At 42.1% G+C, this 18,433-nt stretch overlaps 1 protein-coding gene across 5 annotated transcripts in view; it reads left to right on the forward strand.

The window, feature by feature from the left end:
- Positions 1 to 18,433, forward strand: part of Eip78C (Ecdysone-induced protein 78C) — a 72,152-nt gene that overhangs the window by 4,550 nt on the left and 49,169 nt on the right. For 2 of the 5 annotated variants that reach the window (XM_011631938.2, XM_011631937.2), the window contains exons 1-2: positions 5,415 to 6,329; positions 9,526 to 11,581. The exons of 1 other annotated variant lie outside the window; for it this stretch is intronic. In XM_011631938.2, coding sequence (XP_011630240.2) covers positions 11,221 to 11,581 — 361 coding nt within the window. In that variant the 5' untranslated portion in view covers positions 5,415 to 6,329; positions 9,526 to 11,220. Of the gene's footprint in view, positions 1 to 5,414; positions 6,358 to 9,525; positions 11,582 to 18,433 lie in introns of those variants that run through there. 2 more of the 5 variants (XM_089079232.1, XM_089079233.1) reach the window with 2 other exon arrangements.

The following is an 18,433-nucleotide window of genomic DNA, read 5'->3' on the forward strand; positions in this document are numbered from 1 at the left end:
GAATCTTAAATATGCACTATTTGCTTTTAAATGAATAATATAACAAGTTTTTACATCTACTTTTTTAGAATTCCAAAATTGCAAAAATAATCGTAACGATTCACACTGTTTAAAAATAAAATCGTACAAAATGGCTTAAATATAAAAAGTTTTAATGATTTAATTAACACACACACACACACACACACACACACACACACACACACACACACACACACACACACACACACATCATTATTATAAAAAATTAAGCTTTTGATCTTATTTTTCTGAAATAAACCTACTTATAAAGTTGACGCATTATTATATTGAACGCATTATTGTATTGAACATTTCATGTAATATGGTGACGTAATAATTTCGTTGAAATCATGAGAGGAAAGATTAAAGAGTATTGTTAATTTTTTCTTATGCTGATTATTATTATATATAGACTAGCAAATAATTTGCAAAAAAGAAAGATTATCAGAAATAAAAGAAACAAAAGCGGCAGAAATCAATGGCGATAATATATATTTCAAAACATTGAGTGAATTTGTGTATTTTTATAATTTCATTACATAAATAAAATATATTTCTTTATCTTCTATTTTTAAAATTTTTTATCTCCCTTTTTCTTTTAAATCTCATCTTCTTTTTAAACATTATAGAAAAAAGTCCATCCAGATCCGTGTTGCTGAATGAGTTTTCGGTTTCGTTTCTGTGATACATTTCGCAATAAACTTTTTCAATAAACTTTTTCAATGTTGCTTATCAGAGAAAGCGTAAATTACTGAAAGATATAAAAAATTTCTTTTCACCACGTCAAACCGGTTTCCTTCATACGCAACCATGAGTTAAAAGACGCAGACTAATCCATTGTTAGTTAAATTCTGTGCGTTGCATATATGCAATTTTATCCCAGAAATCCTGCGAAACCTGATTTAAAATAATCTCTATCGCTTCTGCGGACCAGGCCTATTTATATTCGATGTTTCGGATGCACTCATACCGGTTATGGCCTATAGAAATGTACGAGTATAAGAAGTGCAAGAGGAATATCATGAATATTGATTGTCGAGACATGAGATCACGAGAAGATTAATTTTTGTAGAAATACAATTTTATAAAAAGGTATCGAAGATAAACGATAAGAATTTAGGAGTTGCAAACAGATAAGAACGATACTTTGTTTTTTTGTATAATTTGCGATCTAAGTAAACTAGGAAGTTTCATACGAGTTTTACCTACCTAAGAGAACATAAATGTCGAAATTGCGGCAGGCGAGGATCTCTCACGACGTTTCCAGCGGTGAAAAAGTTTACCACGTGGAATTGTCTCGAGAATCCGTCATTGGGAGGATCTCGCATGATTCTCGGACATTAACGTACACAACGTATGAGCCCTCGCGTGACGATAACAGGGCGGCGGGAGAGAAGAGGAGAGAGAATGAGCACCGCTGCCTCCACCGCGGTGGGATGAGGTTCCAGCTGTAGCTGGCGTTGGATCGATTCAAAAGCGGCAGCAAAGCGCCCCACCCTATTATGTGTTTTCTTCAGACCCCTACCCCTCGTTTCAGCCCCCGCTGCTTCTCGTCGCGCGAATCCAACCCGCCACCACTGCTTGCTACAACCCCCTTATCACGCTGCGCATCCCCCTCCCTCCCCAGCCACGCTCCCTCCCACGGTTCTATCGCGCCGGAACGGTTTACTGAAAGCCGGAAGATCTCCGGCGACCGGAAGTTTCCTTCGCGCGCTCCGCTTTAACTGAAGATGACCTTTTTTTCTTTTCCTCTTGCTTTTTTTTCCTCTCGTTCCCTACGCACGTTGAGAATTCACCAAACGAAGTGCACCTCCCAGACCAAGATTGACCCTTTGGTCATCGGTGGATGGCGCCTTAATGGGCAATTGGCTGCCGAGGGAGAATTTCTGGAGTTTCTCCGGTGAAATTCTCCGGTTGATAGCCAATTAGTCGCCGGTCCCCATCCGTCGCCGACCATCGTCCATCGAAAGGTCAATGTGTCTCTCGACATTTACTGATAAATCAAAAACAGATAATTCTTCGTGCTGTACTCATGCCTTTTTGTTTGGCATTTATATGTGGTGTATAAAAGTGGGTGTTGTATAATAATTCGTTAAAACAATATGACAAAAGCGAAAGATTACGAATATGGTCGATTGACTTTAGCGAAACTTTAGGGAAAAAAAAAAAAAAGGAAAAATGTTTATGTTCCGCAAATTCAACTTAGTTTGCTTATCGATGTAATTAGATATGATTTAAGTCGCGTTTCTCAGTAATGAGAGGGTTAAGGACGCATTTACGTTATAAGAATATCTCTTTATGTAGGTCGCGAAGAGATAGCGATATATTATTATCACATTACATAAGACCCGGCGCTCTATAATTATGAGTATAAACTTATAACAGTGTATTCGCTGAATGAGGAGGCGTTAAGCCGTCACCGTACCGTGATCGAACAGTTTTACTGTTGTTGCTCCTTGTTCCTCCATTAAGAAATCGATGCATCGGAGATCGCTATCAATTCTGCATTCTCGATTTTACGTACGCAACGATTTTCCCCGCGGAGAATTCTCACAATCGTGCAATTACTTAACCAAATTCGCCTCGAATGTTAATGAGACTTTTCACGTTTTGATTACATCGAGATTCGATACAGAGAGGAGATTATGTCATCATAACTTTCACCTTCATATAAATCAGACGGGTTTATAGAACGCATTTCAAAAGCGCACACAACGGGATAAATTATAAATTAAAAATCAGTCGTTATGAATATCTCTTAATCTATTAAATTGAATATTTTGTAGAACAGATGTTTGATATTGAAGTTTCATATGTATTTGTTTTAATTAACGGTATAAATTATCGAACTGCACTTCGAGAATGAAAAATGTTACGAAAATATATAAATTAGGTATTAAAGATTTTTTTGCGTAAAAAAAAAGAGAGAATTTTACAAAGGGATTTTATATATATATATATATGATGCTATTGATTATCTGTCATGTTTCAGTTCGCATCGTTGATCCCTAACACACTTCCTTTCTAAATTCAGTCACTAAACTAATGGATGACAATCTTCACGATATAGTCTTTTAATACTAAGTGAGTCACTTAAAGCGACTTGCCCGTCATTTACTCATCAACAAAATCAATCGACAAGACATCAATCTCTACGAGTATTACAGTTTTCCATCGGGAAACGCAATCCAAGTCGCAATCCAAAGAGAGAGAAAGAAGGAGGGAAAAAAATGTGAGAAAAGGGAGGAGGCAGACAAAGGGTATGCGCGAAAGTTTATATTCGCGAATGAACCGCAGCGGAGCGCGGCGGCGCGAAAGCTCGATGAGGGGAAATGCAGCGCGCGGCTCTCGCATAATGTAACACACAAATACAGAGGAAGAGCGAATCGATCTGTACGTACGCTCGCGCTCGCGCTCGCGCGAATGCAACCGGTTTCCCAAGTTCATTATACCGCGGAGCCGCGCATCTCCTTTCCCGACAAGTGTGCGCCGTGTTGCGCGACCACACCGACGACGGTAGTCCCGTCCGCGAAGTTACTTACGCCGGACTTCATCCCTTTCTCCCTTAAACGCTCGCCGCATCCTCCGCGCGCCTGCCCCCGAGGCCTCCCTCCCGAGGTCCACCTCGATCAGGAAACGCGCAGTCGTTGCGCCGATCGTGGAAATAAGTCATCGAACCGCTACGGTTCACGATCGGCCGCGCCGATACCAGCGCGCTGCTTACCATTCTGGGAACGCGGGATAACATTACATGTGTCTAAGATGGCAATAGTTTCCTCTTTTTCCCTCCTTTTTCTCCCTTCGCTTTCGTCGAATAGAGCCTGAACCGATCGTTGATTATTATTGAAAGTCTCAGCGTATTTTCGTTATGTATAATGTTTAACGAAGATTTAGATGTCAAAATTGGTTCAAAATTGTTTCGTCGGCAAAAAGATTTTTGTTAACAGGGAGAATTATGTGAGAAAATATGAAAATTTCACGACGAGATAAAAATCGCAGCTTTGTATGAGAATCCTGAGAATATACGATCGACGATATGTCATGTAAATATTTTAAGTAGATCCTGAGAATATGCGAGAAATATACCGTCTGAGTATTCTGAATACATTTTGAGAATATACGAGAAATGATTATATTATATTGATATATTGAGTACATCTAGAAAATATATGAAAAATAATGTATCGTCCTGAGTACATTCTGAATATACGGCTCTAATATACACACAGATGTTATACGAATATGATTATAATGCATTCAATACAAATGTAGAACATTCACGACGTTGTTCGAATTTTTAAAATATTAAAGAAAACGTTCGATTACCAAGATTAACCAAGATTTAGTTTCTCGGTGGTGTTGTGGAGCGTTTTGGCTCGTGTCTTATCAAAAATTCTTCAGAAACACTCTTCCTCGCAAATACCCTTTCCAAACTGAAGTCGCTTGAGCGACCGAGCGTGGCCTCGGGTAATTCAGCGTTCCTCGTCTTCCTCGTGACTCGTAAACTCTCCTCGCGGATCGCTAATGCGTCTTTTGTCGCCCCTGACACCCTCGACGGATATCTATCGCGTCTTCCTTTGGCCGTGCTTGTCTAAGAGCGCACCGGCGGACAAAGTGCCAGCGCGAATTCTGTTTTAGTAGCGGGCTCGAGGAAAGAAAGAGAAAGAGAGAGCCCGTTGGTTCGTACGTTCGTTCGGCTCTCCCGGCACTTCTCGGTCAATGAACCGCGTGTTGCTGGCGAACCCAGTTGGTCCACTCGCGCGGCGCGCGATCCCCACCACCAACTTGCCGCGTCCCGCGATTTAACCCCCCACTGCAGTCGCGGCGGCGACCACGTCAGATCGGTCGGTCCACGTTTTATCCCTATCGGACGGACGCGATCCTCCACGACACGGCTCACCTCCGGCTTCCCTCGATCTCGCCCCCCTCGTCTTCTCCATCACCGCTGCTGCAACCCCTTCCATCCTCAGGACTCACCTCCGACCCGTTCGCTTAATTCTTCTCGTTCCCCTCTCCTCTCCCCATCCCTCGTCCACCCTCCTGGTGTCTCCTTCGCTTTCCTTCTCCCTCATCGCCACCTCCAACCACCTCCTTGTCCCTCCGGAGTACACCTCCCGCTCACTCTTTCCTTTTCTCTTTCTCTATTTCTCTCTGTCTCTCCTCCTTCCTCATCCTTTCCTCTATCCCTTCCCCATCGCGCAATGTCGTAACATGTACGACGGAACGCCGGCTTTACTTACCTCACAGGTGAGCGCTCTCGAGTAAGCGGCCTGTACCAAGGAGAGGATGAAGAAGCTGTCCTAAGAGAGGGAGGGTAGAGAGAGAGAGAGAGAGAGAGAGAGAGAGAGAGAGAGAGAGAGAGAGAGAGAGGAACAAGCCGAGAACCATACTATTCGGTGGGCGAGCGAGCGAGAAAGAAAGAGAGAGAGAGAGAGAGAGAAAGAGAAAGGCAGCGCGAACGTAGGAAGGGAGATTAAACGGGAAAGAGAGAAGCCCGACCGAATGCGATAGAGGAGGACGGAGCACGGGAAACATGCGGCGGAGGGCCCGTTCCCGGCACTCGCGCGAGAACGAGCGGGCTCGACGCGCCGCACGCTCGCGGACCGCGCGCACGCACGTGATCGCGCACGCTCTCGCGGAAAACGTTCCGTCCGATCGGTACTTAGCGAACTTCTCACAGCACAGGGGTGTCGTGCGCACTCCTCTCCATCCCTCCCCCCGTCTATCCTCCCCCGAGAATGCCCTCCGCCTCCGCCTCCGCTTGGTTGCGCCGTCACGTGGACGGTACCTTCGGACGGGAGTAAAGCACTCGGTGGTTCTGCTCCGAACCGATACGTGCCGATCGCGACGATCTCGTCGGACCAGTGAGTGATATCCGGTGATCCCGGCGTGGTCGCATGCTATTTAACGAGAGTCACGAGAGTGACGGAGCTTCGAGCAAACATCCGCGGAAGATGATACCTTTTCTATCTTTTCGAACAAGATGATATTTTAAAGGATAACTTTCTACCGTCGACGTCAAGTACTTTAAATGACGACGCGCTACGTGACTTCTTATCAGAGAATGTGACCGTTGAAGTCATAGTTCAATCAGTGTGGTCGTGCCTCAGGATTCCGAAGTGTCGTTTTAAAAATCCGCGTGAGATTTTGCGCGAGAAACTCGTGACTGTGAATAAACTTGTCCGAGTGTCGAGAAGGGCTTCGAAAGAGATCGATCGAAGGTCTTTTGCTTTCCTTCGTGGATTACGTCTTGGACCGAATTACCGTGACACAGTGGTAAATCTTGCCGGAAGAGAATTTGAACATCGGTGAGTGCTTCGGAATTCGTTCGTGCAGGTAAAATACGTAATGTGCAGCGTTACTCGCGTGTCGCCTTTATTCACAGTTTGAGTCGCGCACGACCGACGGGGGGAAATAATTACCGAGGAAATTGCAAAAGTTCATTGTGCTTTCATTCATACCTCATTGTCTCGTGAAGCGCGCAAGCAAGCGGAGCGAGTCCGCGTTATTTCGAGGTGTCGATTGCGGGAAATTATGAAATTACCATCATTTCGCGCGGGTGTCCAATTCATTAAATATATATCTCTCGTAATGGAAATCTCATAAACAGGAACCTTTACACAATCGTTTCGGATTAGACGAGACGAAAATGAGAGGGAAAGCGTTACGTCAAAGTAAATCATAGAGTAAACTAATTATAGCTTTCGGGACGAATGACAACGGTTTGAAAAATTAAGCAGTAGAATATTCATTAAAGTAATTTAATGAGTGAGACGAGCATAGACGTAGCGAAAACCGGCGATTACTATATATATTTCGGAATATTTGTTTTATTATGTACTTTAGCGATTGTTAGAGAAGCGAGTGATTGATATGTTAATGTTATTCTTCTTCATGTTATTCTGAATTGCCTTAACTTTCACGATAGTCTAAAATAAGTTTCTAAAATAAGTCTGTGTTAGGACGATGACGGAAGATGCGAAAGACGAGTCGCGCGGGATGTGGGAAACTGATTTCTCAGGTGAAGAGCGTGTCTTCGTGCGGTGTCGATCGTCGGTGGATCGACTCGACGGCAACGTTCAATGATCGCGCGAGCACGTGGCTCGGCGCGATCGCGCGTTCCCAGAGAAATCCTCTCGCGTATGCGCGCGCGCGCGCACGCGCGAGATCTCCGCTCGCGAGCGTAAGGTGAACGCACTGACTTGCGACGCGGATGGAACGCGGAACCGAGCGGGCGATGTGCGAGACAAATGATCGTCTGCGAGGCCGCGAAATTCGCTGCCGCGTCGGCAAAATTCGTCCAATCTAAAAGGACAAAATTACTTCTTCCCGATCGGCCCGAGGGGATAAATTTTTATTCGCGACGCGAGAGAAGAATTCTATAGTATCGTACAGAAGAAGGGTTTCTTTTTATATTGCGGAATGTTCGGAATAAAGAATGCATTTATAATCGTCGAGGTGATATTCTTTGCTAAAAATCTCTGAATTATCTTTTCTTGCAATTAAATTGCATGTCTATGTTGTACAATTTCCATAATTTATCTTATTAAGATGTCTTGCGATTTAATATTATAAAAAAGATAATTTATATATGTACTATGTACCATATAATTTTATGAGTATATAATTTAAACAACTTTTAATCATAGATTTCAAGGATTCATAAATTTGATAATTATTTGCCAAGGAAAAAAGAATAAAGAATAGATTATTGAGTAAGCATTTTTCTGTTTATATTTTGTTTAATTTCCTGGATTTTTTAATTCGAAATTCAATTGAAATTTGTGACGATGTGAAATACGTCCTCGTGAAAAATTGAAACAAATTGATCGCGCTGACACTGGGGACCTATTATGTTACCGTTCGAAAAGCTATTTGATAGGAGTACTCTCATTTTTCAATTGTTATTCTACCATGAACATTCACGATTTTTTTAAAATGATTAGAAAGCTCTCGATCCATTGCAAAAATATGGAGAATTGGTTTTTCAATCGAGATAGCCTTCGCGTCATCCATAATTGAAAAATCATCTATTTCGTCAGCGACAATACACTAATTTCAAAAGAGATTTGCAATTGTTTAAAAACATATACGATACATTGTCGGAAACACGCTAATTCGCAATTCGCGTGTCACACGTATATAATAGGTCCACTGGGAAACTACTATGGGAAAGGTTTTCATCGAAATAATTTCGCTTCTCGTCGATTACTTTATTATGGACAGTCGGATAGCATTCGAAGCAATAAATAAATAAATAAGTAAATAAATAAATAGTAATAATCATAAATAACTTTATGTCAAGTCTCATGATTTTGTGCATGATTGAACCGTAAATGCTATTACATTTACATTACAAATCTGACCGATGCTTCGCTCGATCGTTCCAACTCGAGCGTTGCACTCTGTATATCGGTCGACGAATATCTAGCCGCGCGCGAATTGTCACAAAACACTTGAAATTCGTGAGGCGGAAAAACAGAATTGGCCAAGAGGGAGGGAAGAAAAGACAAGTTAAAGAGAGGTGGAGGAGAGGATCCGAAGCGAGACGTGCAGGTGAGGAAGCGAGAGAGAGAGAGAGAGAGAGAGAGAGAGAGAGAGAGAGAGAAAGAGAGAGAGAGAGAGAGAGAGAGAGATCACAAAGAGAACGAGAAGGAGTGGATGTTAACGGTGGAAACGGGGGGGGAGGGGAGGATTGTGACCAAGAGGAGAAAGGAGGGACAAGCCAGGAAGAAGTCAACGTCCGAAGATTACGGCAATGACATTCACTTTTTCTCACTCTCCGCCTCGTGTTTCTCTCGTACTCTCCGGGCTTTTTTCTCTCTTCTCCGCCCTCTCCTTGTTTCTCTCGCGATTCGCCGGTGATTCCTGTCCTCATCTCTTTCGATCGTGCGAAAATGTTGGAATATACAGAATGAAGTACTTGAAAAGTTATCTTTCCACAATTGGGCATAACGGAAATTAAAATTCGTTATCGTTACACAAAAATAATGTTGATTTTGTTAGCTTTTCGTCATTTGCTATAGTAATAAATATTTTAATCAATCTTCTCGGATTAATTCGGATTCGAGAAAACGTCAATAAATTTCCTTTCACAATATTTTGAAAAAACGTGGGAAAAGCTAGACATGACATTACAAATTGTCTTCTTGGAAACTATTAGGGATGATCATAAAAAAGTTTTTTATAAAATTTCTTGAAGTTGTCTAGAGAAGAGATGAACTTTTGCAAGCCGGTAATTCTTTCTAAAAATAAAATTTTACATTTTTTTCTTAGAAATCGATTTTCTTCATCATTTTGTATGCAAAAGTTTTAAGACGATACATATAGTTGACATATAGTTGATCCATATAGTTTCACGATTTAAATTTATAAATCGTACTCGCGTGCGACAATTATTACTTATTATTTTTGTGATTATATTTCTTTTTTCCGCATCGTTGTCGTGTATCGTTATTTTATTTTTGATTTCTGATTTTCTTTTCGTTTTGATTTACCTTTCAGCGAGATGGCTCACGTGAAAAGCCAGCGGGCATGTGAACCATTAAAAATCAGCGGGCAAGTCCGAGTTCGTGCTACCAGAAAAAAGTTTACACAGTAGAAAGAAAAAGAGGAAACAAAAAGAAAAGCGAAAGAAAGAGGAGAAACAGTCACCATAACGGCGTAAGGACGACGTACCCCGAGTAAAGGCGCTCGGTCTCGATCGCGTACCCCAAAAATAATGGGTTGAACTTTCGCGTGGCGTTCTCCACTCGTACGCAGGAAGAAAACTAAAATGGAAGCTCAACGAGCAACGAGCCGCTTCGACTTTCGCATTGACTCGCGTTCTTAACGAACGATAATCGGGTTCTCTTCGGAAAAGTTCTCGTACGTTTCGTTAGCCACAGAAAGAATTGGTGCTCAGTGACGTGAAGTGTTAAGTCCAACGATAGCAGTGATGACGTATTGAACTTTTGTAAAACGCGATAGTGCTGTCCATCGCTTTTGAAAATTATCCCCCCCCCTCCGTCCATCGACCGCGCCCACATTCTTCGTTCGTTCGATCCGTAATCGAGTGTATCGTCGATCTTCATCATCCGTGGATCCTGCCCGTTACTTATACATTCTCGGAGGAAATCTCGCGTGCGTAATCTTCCATTCGCAACTTTATCGCGCTCGTCGCATCGTATTCGTCGCGCGGCCATTACGGCCGTGGACGAATTAAATCTTATTAAGCGGCGGTGTAAATGCAAATGGAAGAAACGCGAAGCCGGGAAAGAGAAGCCCCGGCCCGCGAGATAGACGGAGAGGCGTAATACCTGCCGAGGAAACGAGGAAACGTTACTCGCGGTTCAAGGACCCCGCGAAGTTGCGAGAAAGACGAGCAGCGACAACGACTGCAAACTCGAGCGGGGGGAGACGCGTTCGCTGTACTCAACGAAATCGATTACCGACAATAAAACGTTCCGTTAAGAGGGAAGATATCATTTCTCCGAAGGTGCCTGATGAAATGCTAAATAAATCGCCGAGATACGGGACATCCTTTCGCGGCGAACTTGCCTCGCTAATGATGCTCGACGTGTCCTGCGAGTTATGTTGCTTCAACTTACGCGGCTTGTCGACGAAAAAGAATCGCACTTCAACAGGAACGTCTTACACGCGATACCCAACAGATGCCATCCACCTATCGAAATAACATTACACCGGTTTGCGTAACAAGTAACGAAGGAAAATTTAACCGAACGAAGTTTGATGAACAAGTTTCGACGTACATCGAGCGGAGTATATCAAGCGCTGAATAGTTAAACGAGCTTATGAAACCATAGCCACCTTATTATTATCAAGAAAGTTCAGCCGATACTTAACTCCGTTATCGGGACTGTGGCGGTGATTCAGAAGACCCTCGAAGATTCGAGAGAGGTGATGAGAAACTGTCCAAGGATCGAGGAGACGTCGGTGGGCTGACAGGGATCAGCCCTCGAAGCTCGAGATCGCATGGTCGGGATCCTCGCGCAGATTTCCGAAGACTCAAAATAGAGTGACGTCACCGTGACGTTACCGTCGGGATCGTCGTCGGAATCGAGGAATCGAGAGGCGCGCGCGAATGCTGAATGCCGCAGGCGGTAGCATCGCCATCAAGCGCGACGTGCACCAAGCTGTTCGCCGTCGGCACCGCCGACGCCGTGATCGTCGCTCGTACGTACGTTCGATGCCCGTACAATGGACGTTTTCAAACTCGATCAGTCGCTGAGCGCGGGTTTGGGCAGCGCCCCGGCGCCGGATACCCTCACGCCGGAAGTGTCGTTCGACGCCGGCAGTGAGTTCAATCTGAGCTTCTTCGACGGCCCGGAGGAGAACAACAGCACCCAGGGTTTCAGCGACCCCGGTTCCGTGGGTAGCGCCAGCGCCTCGCCGCCCCCCGGTACACCCGGTGGTGGCGCCGTACCCCCGGTCGCCGCCGCGACCGTCGCCACCGCCGCCGCCAGCGGTGCAGCCTCCGCCTCCGTCGGTGTTAATAATCCGAACGCGCCACCGCTGCCGATCGTCCAGGTGCCCACCGCCGGCATCGTCATTAAGCAAGGTTTGTTTCATTTTTTTTTTTTTCTTACACCGCGCGATCGTAAGTCCTCCGATTTTCGGCACTCTTTTGTTTCGACTCTTTCGTTTATTCGATATGACGAGAGGTTTATATTTGCTGGCGTTGATAACGACGACTATGCGATGAACTATTATTGCAATCGCATTAATTATTAATAGTGTTTCTTAATATAATAGAAAGATTATTGCCTTATGTTTGCTAAATAATTTAATTACATTATGTGAAAAAAAAATTGTCAAAAGAGTAAAAAAGTAAAAGTTTAATATGATCAAATTGTTTTGATTCCAACACGTGCTTAATTGAACTAAAAACGAATTAAAAAGAGGGAATATACGCGTTAAGCGGATGCTGGATATATGTTGTCCATTGAGGTCGAATACAGCAATGAATATATTAAAAGAGTAATTAGCGAAGAGAATAAACTTTTCTAACAAAAAAGCATAAAGTACAAAAAACATAAGTATCACAAACAAATGCAAATTCTTTTATTATTTTATACGCATTAATATATTGTTGAATAAATCGAAAATGAAAAAGTAAAGCAACACAATTAAGTAAAATAATTGCAATCATTAATAATTTTTAATAATTTTCCGATATATAAATTAATACAATTTCAGACAAATTTTATAAACCATACTTATTTGTAATTTTAATATTCGGTCATTAAATGAATTTAAAATATTCGAAATACTCATTATATTTGAATAATTTTGTATTTCTGTTTACAAATAATTTTAGCAATTAATTAACATCTCATTTTATCGAAGGACCATTATAGTCTCTCTCCTTTATACATAACATATTTTAAATGTATTTCAAATATATATTTTTTAATTAACTTTCAAAAAAGGGATAAACAAATTAAAAAAATTTATTGAAAGAGAGGAATTTTCGAAATTACTGTATACTATATACTGTATACTATATATTAATTATATCTATATATTATTATATATTAATTTTGATTATTATTAATTTTATAAATAAATTCCCATTTTTACGCGTGCTAAAGATAACAACGATAAAACAGAACGTATCAACTAGTTAATCAATCGTTATCTTCGCGATTCATTCGGACATGAATTGGGACTTCGATGAAAGTGATAGAAATTAAAAAAGAAGCGATTACAATTTGTCGCAATAATTCTTTAAAGACATCGTGAAAGAAGGTGGCGTCTCTTAACGTAACTTTGATAGTTCGCCGTTTTATATGGGAACGTCTATTTATAACTCGACCGCGCGTTATACGCTCAGTGTGTCTATGTTTTAACGTTGTTTTACATCCTGAGCACACGTATAGCGCTTCTCGTAAAGGTTAGAATACAAATTGAAAAGGTCGCACCCATAATGCGATACTCTCAGATCCCTCACGATCACCAGAAGCGTTCGTTGTCGTCGCCATTGATAGAGTTACTCTCGGCAACGGATTTAACTTCTGATCTATGAATTAATAATGAAATAATTTTGTCGAATCATTCTCCCGTGCTCATGAGTCAATCGCTCACAACGTTTCTCTCATGTGAAAAGTCAAACACTGACATTTCACTCGAATTGCGAGCGATATCGTTCTCGTTTTCGTCCGATCCTAAATTTCTTCCTCGTTCGTTTATTTAAGGAGAAGCGATTTTGTGAAATAATTATACTACTTAGCGGATTCGATATCTTTGATGACATCATCGAATTTCAATAATCTAATTCGCAATCATAAATTACTTCTGAAAATTAACTGTTATGTTGATAAAGGATTAATTCAAATATGTAAGACTGAGCTAGGTTTCCTTTATGAAAGTGAATTTTTTCGTACACTTTTGTAAAGCTTTTCGGCAAAATTACTTGGATTTTTCGGAGAAGCGATCCCGAAAGGGGATTCCAAAAAGAGACCATGTTAGAGATCGTCGATTATATTATACATTCGCTAGTGGACCATCCAATGGCGATCTGATGGCAGCTAACGAAAATTCAACTTTGAATTTCAATCTCGAGGCGGTCAAGGTCCATCGAGAGTAATTCAATACAGAAGCGCGGATCTCGCGAGGATAAAAAGTGATATACGCTTTGGTTATCGCCTCTCGAGGCGCAAAACTGCAGGTAAAGAGCAAACCTGGCATACAGTCGACATATTTCACGACACTTCTCTCGTATAACTGGCGCGAGATGAATTAATTTCATCTGTGCATCACTGAAATTCGGTTATGATTCTGATTATAATATAAAAGAGATTTTTACGAATTAAATCTTAAATTAAATCACAGACGTAATAATAATAATAATAATAATAATAATAAGAGATAATAAAGTTTTTATCCGTAATCTAATTATATTTTAATTTATTTTAATGCGAGACTGATTTATTTAATGTCGTAATGCTGATAATTAAGAAAAAAAAGAATAAATAACTCCTGATTTAATGTTTATTAAAGAAGAAGGATTCCTAACAATATGACGATAAATCTATCGCTGAAAAGAAGCGGTTATTTGATACACAACGTGTATACCTATGTATTTGTGTACCTATATTAAGGATATGTATTGTAAACGAAACCCAAGAAGAGAGATTCGAAGGGAAGGAAACTTGTTAGTAAGGTGCATAGAATACGCCCGGAAAGTTCCGATGAGTTAACTGGTGAATTACGGAAGTTGTTTCAATATTTAGCCGCAGTATCGCCGAGTTTCGACGTACAAAACTTGGGTGGATCGAAAAGTCGTGCGTAAGCTTCATGATTTCTATGATGTGACTATAATTCCATTGAACTCGCAGCGTTCTATTTTATCCCGTGTGTTCGAATACGCGAACTTTAATGACTAATTAAATCATCTTAATACTTCGTCGAAAATTAATTAATTATCAAAAGAATTCGTCGTACTTGGTATCATAAATATAGAAAAGAAGGGTAATAATTTATTGACAAGTCGGGATAATTAAATAACTTACTCGTAACTTTTCGGCAAATACCGAGAGTGCTTTTCAGATGCAGTAGGATGTTGTGACCACAGTGCAAATAAAGGGTTCCTTCGACGAGTGAAAAAAAAGAAAAAAATCGAAGCACATTGACACTTCTTTCTTTTCCTCGCGGCGACGTCGACGCCGGCCGACGACGGAGTCGGGCTGCGAGTCACGATTTTATCGATCACACGAATCGTAAAAGTCAAGAATGCCGTATTCCCGCGTACGACTTTCTTACACGGAATGCAGCTTACTCGCGACTCGGAGTGTCCTCCTCCATGAGGAAGAGGAATCCAGAATATCTCGGAAAAAACAACGCGATTATGAGCCGTACGTCCGCTAATTGGTTACGATCGAATCCCTTATGAGCGCGGATTTAAACGGAGAAAATATTCCAACGACTGTTCCGCGTTGCAGCACGCTCCGATTGCTAGTCATAATATGTTCGGTTTCATTTCGGCCAATTGTATTGTCGATTAAAGTAAGTACGCGGTATACGCCGTTCCGTACCTTCGAAAGTAACTTGCACATGTGTCTGTAACTTCGAGCGGAAACGACTCAAAAATGCTGCCGTTTGCGCAACGAAGGAACGTGGTAATTCTTATAAATTTGACGCGCTTTACGGCAAGAAATAGTCGATATCTGATTGTATCGTTAATCGTAACACAACTTGTACAATTATATTTTTTTTTAGACACCCTTCACTTATGAACCGCAACCAGGGTCTTTTCTCGTCCAGACAGCCGTATCCCGATTCAAATCGGCCGATTCTCGTGTTGCAAATTATATATCTGTCTGTCAAGAATAACTGTTATTTATCGAGTATGAATTAATTTTAATTTTATTATGAAAAATTATATCTATCTTTGATTAATGTGGCAATAAGGAGAAACGGAAACGGTGGACGTGCAATTTTCTTGAGAGAAACGATTCCACGTCGACGGTTCGGAGGTGGTTTTAGGGAATCGCGGATCGAACGATCGTGCGCGAAAACGATCGATGACGATGATCGCGACCGAGAGTCATTGACGTTCTCGCGTGTCACGTAAATCGCCTTCCTGGAACGAAGGCCACGAGAAAGTTCGTGCCGCTGCTGGTTCAGTGCCACGGTCACGCTACGTGCGTGGCATCGATAGCGACGAAAGTAAACTAAATCCGAAAGATTACGCAACGCCCGTTTTAAAAGTCACCCGACGTGCCGTTGCCTCCTCTCTCGTTCGTTTCTTTTTTCCTCTTTCTCCGCTCTCCCATTCATCACTGATCCCTGGCTATTCTCTCGGGCCGAATGCACTGGTTGTGAAACTTGTGTGTTGGAACGTCGCGACTCTTTCGACGGGGTATGCATATAGAAACGAAACTTATGCTTATTTCTTTATTTCGATATATCGATATTACGAAGGCAATTTTATCTCGTTCTTTCTTTCATTTATATCTTTTTTTTATATTTTCATTAAATTTCACTGTATATATTCTTTCAGATCAAACTGAAATTATTACTTTTACGCTTCTAATCTGACATTAAAGTGATAAGAGGAATTGGATTGAATTTTTTTCAAATATATGCGAAAGATTCTTCTAATTTTAGTGTTCAATTTGAAAAAAAATGGATTTTTTTGTGATTAATAAAATGTAGAAAGCTGTCATCGGTTTTATGTCGGTAGGATGTCGTGTTAGGATACTCATTTTTCTGTTTTTTTTTTTTTTTTTTTTTTTTTTACATACACTTTGAAAATTCAAGATTCTATCTTCATACATACATGTGACTATGTTTAACGTGCGCGCGAAGAGAGGAAACTAACTAGAGAAAGAAAGAAAATGCAGGTATTAATGCGAAGAAATATTCCGTGCACCGGCAAAAAGTAACGCGGTATTCCATTATCCTCGTCGGCACACGATGCAAAACCGGTCGAAATGATTGGATTTTTATCTCCGGTCTCTTTTTCTCTCTGCCTCTTCCCCCTCCCCCCCCCCCCTCTCTCTCTCTCTCTCTCTCTCTCTCTCTCTCTCTCTCTCTCTCTCTTTCTTATCTTCCACCTGCTCGTTCTCCATCTCGATTTTTCCTCCTCGCGTTCCTTCCATCCGTCTCTTCCTGCCTCTCTTCCTCCGACTCCGCGTTACGTGTGTATTTGTTCTCTTCTCGTTACTTCTCCCCGTCTCGCTTTATCCCGCGGGACGCGCGGAAGGATCGCGTCGATGTTCAGACAAGGAGCGAGAACGCGCACGCACACACGATCGACACTTGTACAGATACAAGCGTCCGCGTATGACTCGCGCACGGAGACGCATGTGCGTGTATATAAAGATTCGCGTGCACATACACACGCGTGCACACGCGTGTACGCGCGCGCACTGTTACCGTGTGACTCATCCAGGTACATTGCACCCGGTACGTGTCCGGTAGAAGCTCGATCGTATACACCGTCGGCCATCCAACTCCGATATTTTCCGATTTTTCGATTCGGCACGCACGAAGGAAGTTTGATTCTATATCCTGGACCAGGATGGTCCCAGACGATCGTCATCCGATCGCGATATTGTCGTCCTCGTTCGAATTCGCTCGCCTTTATTGCTTTTCGATCGCCATTTGTGCCATGGTCTTATCAAGAAAATCAGGCAAGGAGACTTTGCCCCTAGGAGTCCCAAGAGTTCCATAAAACGTAATTCTTGAGATCAAATGCAATTGCATACTTCTATATCGAGCGAAAATGCAAAATTGCAATCATGAAATAAGTCGTTTAGCATTATAACGGATGTCTTGTTAAGTTTACATTATAGTCTGACGTCGGTTATTACGCATGTTCATTACATCGTTCCCTCGAAATATTAATGATTATTTTTGGAATTTGTCTAAAGACAAACAAACGAGAAAATTGATTTAACTTTTATCCCTAACAAATAACAAACTTAATAGAAAAATTGTGCATTTTAATATTTTTCAAGTCATGCGGAAAATCTTTCGAAAGAAACCATATCAGATCTAGGAAAGATATCATATCAGATCAGAATGAAATTCGCGTGCGTCGAGTATTTTCCTTCGCCAGGACGAAGCGGCCGCGGCGGTTCACTTGGCGACTATCGATCGGACGTATAGAGTTTTCCGTTTCTCACTGCCTGCGTCTCTTCTTTTCCCGTCTTCACGTCGAGGCGAAAATCCAGCGGTGCGACGAATGCTTGTCTTCGATTCATGTTCGCGCGACGCCTCGGGAATCGCGCGCGTGAATTATTAAGAGTGGCCGCGCGCGGTAAATACTCCACGATCCATCTTCGTCGCTCTTTTCTTCATCTTTCCCTGCTTCTTCTTCTTCTTTTTCTTCTTCGTCTTCTTCTTTCTTCTCTTCTTCCATCGCTCTTCTCTTCTCGTTCTCACTTCGTTTTCCACTCACACTATGCTCCTCCGTCGCTTCTTCTCCTTCGTTCTCCCTCACGATTTTCTCTCTTCCTTACGTGCTCCTCTCTTCTCTTCCCGTCCCTCCTCCCCTCGTCCCTCCCCACGTACTAATGCCAGTGCCTTTCTCCCCGTCTCTTTTTTTCCGAAGCCCGCTCCCCCCCCCCTCTCCCGCTCGTAGCTATCTCTCTTTCTCTCTTCTCTATCAGTATTCTCTTTTTCTTTCCTTCTCTCCTTCTCTCCCTCGCTCTCTCGCTCTTTCTCTTCCTCGCACCTCAAGAGCAATGAACTCTCGGTAGGGTATATCATCGGTGAAGTGATGCTACCACCAGCGCGCGCGTTCGTGCGCGAGCGCGACCACCAACACGCGCGTAGCTTCCATCATACCGTATATCTCGCATGTCTCTCTCTCTCTCTCTCTCTCTCTCTCTCTCTCTCTCTCTCTCTTTTTCTCTTTTTTTCACACTTGATGCCTCTTCTTGCTTTCTTACTTTCTTCCTAT

The sequence above is a fragment of the Pogonomyrmex barbatus genome, unplaced genomic scaffold, assembly GCF_055798465.1.
Source record: "Pogonomyrmex barbatus isolate J1 unplaced genomic scaffold, ASM5579846v1 scaffold3, whole genome shotgun sequence".
NCBI lineage: Eukaryota > Metazoa > Arthropoda > Insecta > Hymenoptera > Formicidae > Pogonomyrmex > Pogonomyrmex barbatus.